This window comes from Momordica charantia (assembly GCF_013281855.1).
Source record: "Momordica charantia cultivar OHB3-1 chromosome 4 unlocalized genomic scaffold, Mcharantia_2.0 BLBB01000004.1, whole genome shotgun sequence".
NCBI lineage: Eukaryota > Viridiplantae > Streptophyta > Magnoliopsida > Cucurbitales > Cucurbitaceae > Momordica > Momordica charantia.
Window position 1 is genome coordinate 21,493,661 of NW_028275162.1, and position 13,038 is coordinate 21,506,698.

A 13,038-nucleotide genomic window follows, 5' to 3' on the forward strand; every position below is an offset into this window, starting at 1 on the left:
CCACTGTGGATATGAATGCACACTCTTCCTTTATCACTACAATCAATGAAAGAAATCCTAGAATCAACAGTTTTACCTGCCCATTTGCATCAAAATGCTGAAGCCTGCACCAGCCAAGAGTCCCCAGAATCCTGGGAAGATAATTCTGAGTCTTACTTTTCAGGCTACCACGTCATCATCTCCTCCGCTTTTGACAGATCTTTTTGGGGCTGCTATGTTGATCAGCTTCGCAGTCTCGTTTGCTGGATTTTTCGTTTGAAATGCATTTCCCACGAACCGCACTTTTGTTTGAAAAGATTGTTCTTTTTGCTGCAATTGCCGTCTGCATCGTAGCAAGCTCTCTCCTAACCCATCAGAACTTCGCTTGGATCTCTTAGCTGGCATGTACCTTCTCCTTGCTAGCCTTTATTATATCGTTCATCAAGTGATTTTTGCAGAAGGTGGTGCACATGCAACTGACCTCGTTTACACAAGTCTCTGATTCTTGTAACTTGTTAACCTGGCGTGGCTCATCACCAATATAATACCAGCTCCAATCTCCCTGAAATTACAATTATATGATAACCTTTCCCGTGTCGCAGATTCAGCATCATTTCTTCAACACGGGCAGTCACAAGCCCAAAAAAAGGAAGGCAGTATTATCAGATCATTGGATCCTGATCTTGTTCTAAAAGACACAGGCCGAAAGTTGTGTAGTTAGCATTATTATCATCTAAGTAACAAAGATGGCAGCATCAAGAAAGATGGGATCTCTATATGGTGCACTACTGATGCAGAGGAACCACATATTGTTGAAGCTTAGTCATCCTAATGTATAACAAAAATGTACATATTTAGTCACGCAGCTGACAGTGGCATGAGCAGCAATCATCTAGTTTGTTCTAATGCTAGAAAATATTGATAATCTATGTTGTTATTTATATTACATATGGATCCTACTTCCTAGAGTGAAAACAAAATAACCACTTCACTGAATTGAGTCTGCAAAGAACGTCATCCAAAATTCTTATAGTAAAATAATCACAAAAAAAATCAACTCATCCATCAAGATTAGCCTTTCTAATTTGTTCAGATCTTTGAAGTAAACAATTCACATGTTTGAGAAAATTTCGGTCTCATTTGACACACAAGATTGAAAAACTTCAGACTATCAATCCAGTCATATACAAATACTTTAATTATACCAAAACAAACTGGGTTATTATATTATTTTCTCCTTTAGGCAGTTGAAGCAGAAGAAAGTAGGGGTGGAGAATAATCTGAATTCAACAGAAAATAGATCATACGTACAAATACTTTTCCAGATCTTCAATTGTCAATGCCAGAAGGGCCGCACATCTCTAATCATCTAGAATATATTTATAGCTAGAAAGTTTTGTTGCCACAATAGCATTCCAACATGGAAGTGTTCAAACTCCGAGTGAGGAAAACAGATTAGCAAATAAAAAAGGTTAATTTCATTATGTCCTCTCCAGTTCTGCCTCAAAGCCATTTCACAAAAATTTCAGAGGAAACACTAACAAGAAAAGGAGAGGCTTTGATGTTGCACAATGCTCGTATGGCCTGAGATACAAGTTCCCTGCAGACCATGAATTTTAGTGCTACAAGTAAGTTTTTTTATTTTCCCAAAATGTTTAGGAAATATCCAAATTGATAGCCAACTTACCCCATTAAACATTAAACATTAATTAAAAATAAAGAACCAAGTAATTTAAAACAAAATAAAAACTAATCTGATAATTTAACCTTTAGGCGTAAATTTTAAACACATTTCTTATGATGCTAAACAGTAAAATAGCAGAGCAATCAGAGAACTTTGAAGACCAGAATGACATGGGTTCCACATCATTTTCAGATAATAAAGTTTTCATCATTTTGCCTTTGCTTTCCTTCCAGCAAGTTAATCAATTCAATACAACAAGCTACTCCAATCATTGAGTTTACCCTTTTGCAGAGGCCCAAATAAACATAAATTATAAATATAAACATAGAAAACCAGTAGTCATCCATGTAAAATTACACCATCATTTTTATAAAGAAAAGATTCACAATTCAATTGGACGTTTAACGCAAACGAAGAATCCTATGACAATGGGATTGGCTCATAATCTCGAAAGAACTAAATTAATAATGTATCATAAAGCGAGCTATACTGCAAACAAGATTGTTCTACATATCTACATCGAACACCAAATTAACTTTTCCCCTCCAATTCAGGAGAGACAGCAATCAGAGAACTTTGAAGGCATTGCATGATATGGGTTAGGCAAATCATAGGTTCACCTCAAAAAGCTTCATCATCTTGAATGGCTATTTTACATTCCCAATATAAAAAAAAAAAACCAAGACTGAAATTTGAGTCAAGTTGAGACATTTCAATATGATTGATTGTTTTGTTTCTTTGGCCAAACAGGGTTGTGCTGGAGAAAAACTCTTCAAATATTTTCCCCATAACCATTAGATGTAAAGGCCAAAATGAGTGTAGCACCAAAAGTACGCCCTTTTATCGATTTTCCTTGCGACTGAACTCAGAGAAGTAAGGGGCTACTTGGTGCATCAGATCATGCCTGAAAATAAATACTGAAAAATTAGAGAAACAAATGTGATGCTTAAGCAACGACTCGATTACTGGAAAACCGAATTGCAGAAGTCGATAGGAGCTACGGAGTCGTGGACTGAGCTCCACTTCAGGTTCAGATTGTGCTGCCGACTGACCAATCGGAGATTTTTGCTGATTAGGGTTTTATTCTAGATCCCTTGTTTCTAAAATACTCTAATTTGGTATTATTTATTCTACTTTTTAAGTGTATTTTTTTTTGAACGATTTAAATGTCTAAATTTACTTCCATTTACTTCCTTTGTTAATTTCAGTTTTTTTTTTTTTTATACAAACATGTGTGGGGTGGGGTCGAATCCATGACTGGTTAGAGATATAGGTGTCTTACTCGAACTAGCTTGTTAATTTCTGGTTAATTTTCAAGAAAAATAATAACCTCATTTGAGAAATGACAAAATATAAATGGAAATATATTTATCCAATGTAATATAAATTTTGAAGATGAAGAATATTTTAAAATCTATTAAAATTAAAAATTAAATAGAATAAGTATTCAAATGATTCTTTTTGTTAGTTTCAGGTCAATTCAAATTTATTTTAGTAAATCCTTAGACGAACTCTCTTCATTGAATTTTTATTTATTTGAACTCAACTCAATCCAAACAAACCATACGATTAAATTGATCGATTTTTTGAATCACCTAAGTTTTTTTTAGCACCCTAATCAAATCTACTCAAAAAGTGAGAAAAAATTGGTATTAAATTACCAAAAATCACATTGAGCACTATCAGTGTTTCAAATTTCAAAAGACACATCGACATGTCGCTCGACATGTCGATGATGTTGAGGATCTCGACATCGACACAGGGGAGAATGTCGTTTTTCTCCTAATGTTGACGAAATGTCAAGGAAATGTGAAGAAATGTCTTTTTTTTTACTTATAATTTATAAATTGATTTTTTTTAATAATTTGAAAAGATATACCCATGTTGATGGATATTTTGGTTAAATAATTTGAAAATATATGTATAGTCTGTTTGGGTGAGATAAGATAGGAATTGATTTTTTTTCCTAAATAATTTGAAATCGACTTTTTTTTTTCTTTTTACGAAAGTTTGTTTCCATCTCTTTTATCTCTTATAAAAAACAAACCTCCTAGTAAATGTAAATAAATCTAACAAAGATAATCAAATCTTTTCTAAAACAACCAAAGATGTTTGCCTCTTCCAATTTGACTCAAGATTATATCACCGCTATTTGAATTAAAGTAAAAAATCATGTTTCGTATTAGTTAAATTATATCACCGCTATTTGTATATAATAAATTTTATTTTTCAAATTTTATACATATTTCACATATCTTATTTAATTATGTAACTAAAGATTAGATTTGATTAGAAATTATCAATAAAACATAATCAATCAACAATAATTTTAATTTACTAATTCAAATAATTTACACGTAAGTATATACATGATTTTATTGTGACTTATCATCGCAATGACATTTTTATATGTATATTATTGATATATTTAGATATGAGGGTCAAAATCGAACAATTATGAGCTAATTAAGTCTTATTTACTAATTCAAAAAATTTGTATCAATATCTACAATTTTTATATTTTTTTTCGAAATATTCATCGATTTCTATCCACGTCTACGTTTCAAACATTTGGGCAATGAACAAATAATTTGTCACAGATTGAAAATTATGAGAGAGAGGCGGGAAAAGGGAGTCAAAGGCCAAAATCGATATATTAAAAAAAAAAATTCCAACATGAAGTAGTGCTTTTCTATATTTGTGATATTTTAGTATAATTTTGATCTGAAAAAATAAATATTTATTTTATGTTACATTTTTTTAATCCAACTTCACATTTCTTGAGATGAAATTTAAAAGTATAAATGGATTTACCTTCTCAAATTTTATAGAACTCTAATTGAGATCAAAGAAGGATTTTTCTTTCTTTAAATTCAAAAGACTGATGCAAACATGATTTAATTTTTCTTTTCAGTAAAACGTTATACAGAGTTCAACTATGAGCTTAATACTTTTAAAGATTGGTTTGTTATACATATTCGTCATTACTTTTTATAAACAAATTTTAATTTTTTTTACATAATAATATAATTGAGAATTTTAATACTTAGGAGTAAAATTAAGGATTTTAAAAGATTAAAAATCAAATTGGAGGTTGCCTAAAAGATTATGGACCATTTGAACCTTTAAAATAAGTCTCATATTTATTTATTTATTTACTCACTTACTATTATGCACCTTTCAGGAGAATGTCAACTTTTCTAATTATCTAAGTTGGTTCAATGAGATGTAAAAGAAAGCCCTAAGGTATAAATTTATTTATCATTGTCAAGTTATTGATAAAAAATAATTCTAAACTAGCCAATAAATTTCCTATCCTTGCCACGGCAAAATCGATCCTACTTTAAATGTGCTCCTTTGGCTGATTACAAGGATTTTGTCACCTTTAGGTTTGATAGACTGATCTAAACTCGATTCAATTCATCTCAATGGATAGTTTTATGAGAGTCCACCTATGAGCTTATTTTTAACAAATTAGATAAGTATGCAAACTCATAGTTGTTGGAGGATAAAATATGGCTTGGCGTGTAGACTAATAGAAATGAATAATCTTGCCTTATTCATTGATTTGTCAATATCCTATCTTACAATACCGAGCTTAATAACTCAATATTTGATAAATTGTTGACTTCATGAAGTATACAGTTCTTCAAAATGTTCCTCCGGACATACAGCGCCGACTTAAGGTATATATTAATATATAGAATATAATATAATATTATTATCTATTTATTTTAGTTTTTACTTGTAAATGTAATTTAGAATATAAAAGAATATATTTTTCATGGATTTTGTTCTTATTGAAAATACAAATTAATAATAAATATAATTCTCTTGAAAAAAATATTTAATTAAATATAACCCATAATCACTCCGTCATATAAATTTCTCTAGATTTTAATTTTTTATTTTTTGGGAAGGAAATGAGACTAAAGCCCATCAAACTAAGAAAAATCATAAGATGAAAAATGACAAGACGGGGCATGGAGACCCCATCACATACGCAATCAATAGGGAAAAATAGACTATTAGGAGGATCTTCACAAATATGTAAACCTAAGGGAAGAATCACTGTTTGACTAGCAAGCCAATCCGCACAAGAATCAGCTTCACATAAATTTGTCGCATACTAACACTCCATTCTCAAAAAAAGAGGTTCTCAATATTTAAAACCATATACCAAAGAACTCTCCATTCTAATTTGATACCTTCAAAATTTAATATTTTATATTTTTCTTCATGTTTAAGACCTTTCCAACTTCATTGAAGAAAAAAAAATTAACATATCCTTCAAAACTCTCTCAAATTTTAGATTCTGTATTCTTTCTCTTTTTATTCATGTTTTCACGATTGAAATTTTTAAAATTCTCCTCTGAAAAAGACTACCATAAATATATTCGGCAGGTTATACTAATTTTAACTTAATTATGTCAATTCAAATTGTTAGAATAGAAACAAAAGCTTCAAAGTTTATTATTTTAAGTTTTTTCGTTCCATTCCTTTTACTTTTTTAAAAAATTTATTTCATATTGTTCAATGCGTTAATATTTTAGATTTGTTTAGATTTGCTTACTTGTTTCAATATAGAATATTAATATGTCTATAAAAAAAACATGAATATGGATCTGAAAAGCTTAAGAAAACATAAAATATAAAAACTTATTGAATTAAAAAAATGTGCGGATTGAATATGAAAAAATGTCATCAATAAATTTTTTTAGTAGAAGTAAAAGTAATAAAAATGATAAAATAATAGAAGAAATAATAGGTATAGATAAATCAAAACATAAACAAAAATGGTAGATAATGAAATTTTTTAAAATGAAGCATCTCATCAAATAAAGTAAAAAATAGTCATATTAAGGCCTTCGTTTCAAAATTTTGCCTAAGACCACATATTATCTCGAGACGCCCCCTGCGAACATAACACCGAGCTATGAGAGATGAAACCAATTTCATATATGTAACCAATCTCTGTAATGACCGTAACAAAAACGGTCTCTCCGTCACGCTTGTATGCAATTATATGGTTCTGTTTCAAATCGATTTTATAGCTTGGACTTTAGAATGATTTAAACGTTGGAAGGTTTATTTATTGCGTGCATGTTTTTCTTACATCAACTGGGTGGTAGAGTTGTGAAAATACCTGTTTCTTCCATATTTTTTTCCTTAGTTCCCCTTCTCCCAAAGTTATGGGGCTATTTTGCCGAGTTCCGGTTTGGTTTCGTGCAACGCCCTCCACAATAGGTACAATAGGTAACATAAATGAACAAGTTTATTTTGTACTCGAATACCCCTGATTCTAGAAGACACATTGAGTCCCTGCGATCGAGTCCCCAAGATTCAATGTATCACAGTATGACCTGAGACACTATTTGCTCACTTTGTAGAGCTGAATCAGGACTCTTTAAATATCTCAACTCATTCATAACGATGGTAAAAAAGATCACTTTTACTTTTTACTTTTTACTTTTTTATTATTTTTTTATTTGGCATCGATATCCAACACAAAAGATGAAACTCACTTCATTAATATCCAGGTCAAATTCCACTATCTTATTTAAAAAAATTATAGACACAATATTATGAGAAAGAGAAACTTTCCACCTCCAAATAAAAAATAATCCACTCACTCCCCAAACAAATGATGAGGAAATATAATTAGAGAGAGAGATTCACACACAATTCCCTATCCACTTGACTACAAAGACATTAGATCTTATAAATTTATCACTGACATGACGGCAAAACATTCATTTTATATTGTTCATTTGGTCAATTATCAAGTTGGTACTCATTTCTTAAATGTGATTGTGTTACAATTCAAATGATTTGAAATGGTAAAACAAATAGTACCTTATATAACCATAGCAGCATATAAATAAAAAGTTTGTAATGGTATTTTTTTCTTTTAATTATTTCAACTATAAACATAGTCTAGGATCAGATATTCATGTTCATTCTAAAGATCGTAGTTCGATCTCTTATCATGTATCAATTGAACTCAAACAATAAAAAGTAAAAAAAGGTAAGAAATTAGAGTTTAAATGAGTTAAAATATAGTAAATGGTTTGCCATAAGTAGGAAAAGACCCTACAATTAAGAAAAAAAAAGCAACACAAGTACAATTAGTATAACTTATGCATAAATAGAATTATTTTGGTTAATATATTTTTCAGTTTTAGTTCATGTTTGTTTTGGTCCTTAGATTTTTAAAAATTACTATTTTGGTCATTTAATTTTATTTTTAATCTCATTTTTATGCCGCAATTTCAACACACGACACTACACTTAATATAATTATTAAAATGTAACCGTTACTTTATTTATTTGCAATTTCCCGATAATACAATAAGAGAAAAATTTATCTCAACATTACACAACAAATATAGCTTATACAATTATAGAAGAAACTCTAAAATATAATAGCCTGCAGATTTATCAAGGAAGGTAGATATCGAGATTAGTTTATGCACCATTCAAATTCGATCTCGCTTTTTTACAGTCCCATTATTTTTCTTCACATCTTTCGCTAGATGAAAATTGAGAAAATTTCTAGTACTGTTAAAGTATGGATACTCTCTTAATTCGTTACTTTCCTTAACATCGTATTAAAAATAATATAATATACACTAAGATTTTAAATGTCGATGTCAATAGAAATGTCGATGTCTTAATTTCATTGAAATATCGATAAAATGTTGATGTCGATAGATATTTTTGTAAAAATTAGAAAAATTAAAAAATCGTAAAAAATATTTAAATTAACAAATAAATATTTTTCTATTTCTAAATTAGTTAAAAATAATTAATATTAATATTATATATATTAGTGACATTTTATTAATATTTTTTATATTTTATCGATTTTATTGTGAAAGGTAAATTCACCCATGTCGATGTCGAACGCATGTAAACATGTATATGTTGATGACATTCGAACACATGTAAACATGTATATGTGGATAGAAATGTCATCGTGTCATACATATTTAGAATCATATACACCAACATAAAAAAATATTTATAAATGTAAAACAGGTTGCAATTTTTTCTTAAAAATTATCCTTTAACCTCAGCAATGGTAGAGATTACCTTTGAAATAGTGTGAAGAATTGATGGAGATCGACGCCATTTGTGACCTTTTAACTTGACAAATTTTGGTCCCTATGAATCGACATTGTTTTTCACAGAAGCCAAGCTCTAGATAAAGTAACTCAGCCTTTTGGTTTTGGGTTTGGCTTCACGTGTTCTTCTTTATGGACCTCAATCAATCATTCGCTTCCCCACAGTCAATCAACAAGCTAACGTGCGCCTGATATGGACATCAAAGCTAATTCCAACCGGCGATCTGTGATCAGTCCCTTTACGCCTGGCTGATGTACGCTCTCCCGGCTCACGTTAACCATTTTGACTCGTCAATCCTACATTCCGACGCCTAAAATGGAAACTTCTGCTGGTTGAGGATTTTGCTTTCTTTCTCTTACAGGATTCACGATCTTCTCCAAGGTAAGGGAAGTTCTGGCTTCTGAATCGATTTGGGTGTTATTTAATTTTGTTCTCAATGCATTATGTTATGCTATTTGGTTGCTTGAATGAGATTCCGCTTCTCAATTCTGACGACTTATGGTTACTCAATTAGGTCAAGTCTTGCATTTCTTTGGATTACAGGTCTTAAATTAGCTAAAAGAGTAAGAAATTTTATGCAAACTTACCAGATTTAATAAGATTGAGCCGTGGGGACGATGGATGAAAATCCTGGCATTTATGTTGCCAATGAAGAATCTGAAAGGCTTGAGATGCAAGAGTTGGAGAATACTATGAAAACCTTGACCAAATTAGAATTGGACTTGGCGTATTGCTCGGAGAAGTTGATGAATCTTCATGTACTTCTGATGTGCCTCCTGGCTCAGGAGAATGATTTTGAAGCAATGGATTTAGAGAATGATTATATCCCAGATGATTCGTTTGGGAAGGTATTGGCATTTGATTTTTTGTCTGGCTTTTTGGACTCCGAGGTTAGAGAGCTGGACAGTTTCATGAATATGCTCGAAGAAGAAATCATTGGTGCCCGTCGAATGGTATCTTCTTGCAGACAATCAAGTGAAGTTTTCAATGTGGTAGAAGAGAAGTTGCATGATTCTGAAAAATCGCTTGTTCAATCCAGAAAGCAGATATTAGAAGTGATGATGCAGTCAACCAAATTGCAGAGAATTGTTTTAAGCAGTGGAAATTGTAAGTTCAAAAATATTTATCCAGTTATTAGTGATGTTAGATGATGAACGACTAACTATTTTGTAATTTTGATTACTCTGCCTTTCTGGCAGGGAGATTGGAGGATCCCGTGTTGTCATCAAATAATGATCAAGTACTCAACATATATGGGAAATCAAATACAATGACTGAACAACAAAGGCATATTCTAAGGATGCTAGAAAAATCGCTTGCAAGGGAGCTAGATCTAGAGAAGAAGTTGTCAGAATCAAAGCAGCGGGAAGAGGAACTGAGATTGAAGCTGCACTATACTGAACAGGTAGCTTTGAGAATGGAAGAGGCTGCAGAAGTTGTTTGGGGTAGGTTTCTGGAGGCAGACAATAGTGTTGAGGTTCTTATGGGGATTTCGAAGGAACTAGTTGGTCGCCTCCAGCTTGTTCAATTCAATCTACATGGTTCGTTTCAACGTGAAAATGAGATGAAATCCAAATTTCAAGATTGGACAGAGCAGCTTAAAGCAAAAGAAGTGGCTATACAGGAGCTCGAGAAAAGGAATGCTGAAAAAATCGCCAAGAGTGCCGAACTAGATAAATTGAGGGAAGAAGTGAAGTCTCTTGAGGAACAGCTTAAAGAATCTAGGCTTGATCTGAAAAATGCGTTTGAGTCGGAAGAGGCAAGTCAAGATCAGCTTATTGAAATGGAAAATCTTGTTGAGTCACTAAAAGAGGGCATCTGCATGGCAGAAAATCGAGCAGAGGGTGCAGAAGCCAAACTCGCACAGCTGCAAGAGACGAACTTGGAACTTACTGAAGAGGTGAATTTTCTTAAAGATAGTGCAAGCAGCAAAGAGAAAAAGGTTGGTTCACTTGAAAAACAGTTGAGGGAACAAGAGATCCAATTACAGCATGCGAAATCATCATCAGAAGCAAGTCAGGAGCAACAGAACATGTTATATTCGGCAATATGGGACATGGAAACACTAATTGAGGATCTCAAGTCCAAAGTTTCAAAAGCTGAAAGTAAGACTGATACTGCAGAGGAGCATTGCATTATCTTGTCTGAAGCCAACTTTGAACTAAATAAAGAACTTACTTCCCTCAAGGCTCGAGTGGAGTTCTTGGAGAAAGCATTGGATCAAGCCAACAGTGAAAAATGTTCAAATGCAAACGAAATTAACTCGAGTACCAAGTTTATCATGGACATGGTTCTGCAACTCGCTGTGGAGAGGGATCGAATTCAAAGACAGGTATTATTATTTTGCTGCTCGGGTTTGTATTTATAATCTACTAAACACTAACTCGAGTTTTTAGTATCTCTTTCAAAGGTTAGTTTGACCAAACTGTGAAGAATGAACAAACTAATTTCCACAGTATGTATATATCTATATATATATATTCTATTGCATATTTCTACTCAGTGGCCTCTTTCGATAAACTTTTACTACTTACTACCATGAAATTTTTTATTTATCATGATATTAAAACTTGGTTCCGAGTTCCGACTATCAGATATGGTCAGCTTAGGTACTTTAGTTTTGGTTGGAAGAAGTTGCTCTCTACATTCAGAAAGCCTCTTTTTAAGAACCTTCTGGTCTTTTCATATGTGGATACATATATTTAGGTACTTTAATAGATGAGTGATTTCCAAGAGCTCCAGAAAATTCATCTGTTCCAACTCGATTTGGTTTTGCAGCTATCCATTTTGACAAACGATAACAAAGCTTTAATTGAGAGATTAAAGAATGTAAAAGATGGTGCATCTGTAATCATATGTGACGGAGGAGACTATGACAAGAAGGAACAGTCAGCTCCAAAGAATGATGTAAATAAACTAGCTCAATGATGTCCGATAAAACTTTTGTGGAATCTCTACATATAAGTCAAGATGCAGGTATTCTTTCTTTAAGCTGGGCGAATTGTTTAATGATTAAATAAAATGCTCAACCGTCTCAATCCATGTCTGCTTCTATTTTGTAACTTATTTTTTTTTTTGGTTGGTACCAGATTACTAAAGCACCAGAAGACACACCCAAGTGTTGGGCTGCAGCCTGGAGGTACTTCTTCTGTATCTATAAGTAGTTATATTAATGAGAATGTCTCTAAGCCCGAAGTTGCCAAAGTGGCCAGATACCAAGAGTTTGTGTGTGTGCCTTTTTTTTTGCCAAATTTATCAGTGTATTCTTTTAACTAGAGTCTTCCCGATTCTATATCTGAGAGAATGAAGTTCAATGCTGATTGCCACCATGTACTCCATTATTGTTGTCAAATAGTTTTTTTAGGTTGTGTGAGACTCTCTTCATTTCTCAAATGTGAATATAAATTATTGTATTTGGGTATTGGTCTATATTAGAAGTTCGGATTCTTACCTCTTGGACTAAAAGAATTATATTTCTCTCCATCTTACAGACTTTTTTTTGGCACATTGTGACATTGGTGTCATCTTTTGGCATGTCATCCTTAAGCGTTGGAGTGCTGCTTTATCAAATTTTGATTTTGTTGAAAGGTTAACATGAGGAAACCACCGGAATTCTTGAAAGGTTATAACTTTTTTTTTTTAATTTTTCAATACACATTAAAATCATACCATTTAGTTACTAAAAACTAAATTTCACTTGTAACTATTTATTCCAAATACTTTTAAATTAGTAATAATTTATTTCTTACCATAAAAAACATGGTTCAGATTTGATTGAATTGACACTTAATTTTGATGAGATTTTTCAAGATAAAGATTAAGTTGTTACAATTTTCAAATTATAGGGACTAAATTGTCATATGTTAAAATTTAAATACTAAAATATTACTAATTTGAAGATACGAGGATCATTACCTAAAATTTAAAGACTACAAACTAGGGAACTAAAGTGTTTTTTTTTTTTTGGAATAATGCATATAACAAAACAGAACTATGAAAAATCAGAGTCAACAAGACTCGATAACCAAAGCGGGAGATCAGAAGACCATTCCCTTGCTTCTCCCTCTTCCATCGCAAACTGAACAATCCCACAAGCCACCGAATTGGAGTTCCTTTTTAACATGTTGGATTGATCCAAGTCTCCTTCCTCCTTCACAATTTCTAATATCCTCAGGAAGCCAAGTAAGTTATGTGAAAACATCCATCTTGCCTTGAAGAAATTGAACAGCTTCCATGGAATCCGTCTC

The 13,038-nt window shown here is 32.0% G+C and overlaps 1 protein-coding gene and 2 non-coding genes across 6 annotated transcripts; 1 reads left to right on the forward strand and 2 right to left on the reverse strand.

Moving 5' to 3' along the window:
* Positions 1-1,801: 1,801 nt before the first annotated feature.
* Positions 1,802-1,880, reverse strand: LOC148212017 (small nucleolar RNA R160). The gene has a single exon (XR_015790603.1). It is a non-coding gene; the product is annotated as a small nucleolar RNA R160 (small nucleolar RNA).
* Positions 1,881-2,224: 344 nt separating this feature from the next.
* Positions 2,225-2,307, reverse strand: LOC148212018 (small nucleolar RNA R160). The gene has a single exon (XR_015790607.1). It is a non-coding gene; the product is annotated as a small nucleolar RNA R160 (small nucleolar RNA).
* A 6,598-nt stretch (positions 2,308-8,905) lies between these two features.
* Positions 8,906-13,026, forward strand: LOC111015649 (WPP domain-interacting tail-anchored protein 2). 4 transcript variants are annotated; one of them, XR_015790463.1, is made up of 7 exons: positions 8,906-9,172; positions 9,306-9,898; positions 9,991-11,123; positions 11,570-11,767; positions 11,881-11,930; positions 12,283-12,413; positions 12,781-13,026. XR_015790463.1 is itself a non-coding variant. In XM_022290740.2 (5 exons), exons 2-4 carry the CDS (start codon positions 9,409-9,411, stop codon positions 11,717-11,719), a joined length of 1,773 nt encoding a protein of 590 aa, XP_022146432.1. In that variant the 5' UTR covers positions 8,906-9,172; positions 9,382-9,408; the 3' UTR covers positions 11,720-11,767; positions 11,881-12,241. The 4 variants fall into 4 exon arrangements, 3 of the variants coding, with proteins under 3 accessions (XP_022146432.1, XP_022146430.1, XP_022146431.1); XM_022290740.2 differs by lacking the exons at positions 12,283-12,413; positions 12,781-13,026 and having other exon boundaries at positions 9,382-9,898; positions 11,881-12,241; XM_022290738.2 differs by lacking the exons at positions 12,283-12,413; positions 12,781-13,026 and having other exon boundaries at positions 8,907-9,172; positions 11,881-12,241.
* Positions 13,027-13,038: the final 12 nt, after the last annotated feature.

What these genes read in the sequence shown, in the direction of transcription:
- LOC111015649 (XM_022290740.2), top strand. Translation starts at nt 9,409, where the DNA reads ATGGATGAAAATCCTGGCATTTATGTTGCCAATGAAGAATCTGAAAGG. An exon ending in TGTTTTAAGCAGTGGAAATT is followed by an intron (nt 9,899 to 9,990) that starts GTAAGTTCAAAA and finishes CCTTTCTGGCAG; the next exon opens with GGAGATTGGAGGATCCCGTG. An exon ending in GGGATCGAATTCAAAGACAG is followed by an intron (nt 11,124 to 11,569) that starts GTATTATTATTT and finishes TTGGTTTTGCAG; the next exon opens with CTATCCATTTTGACAAACGA.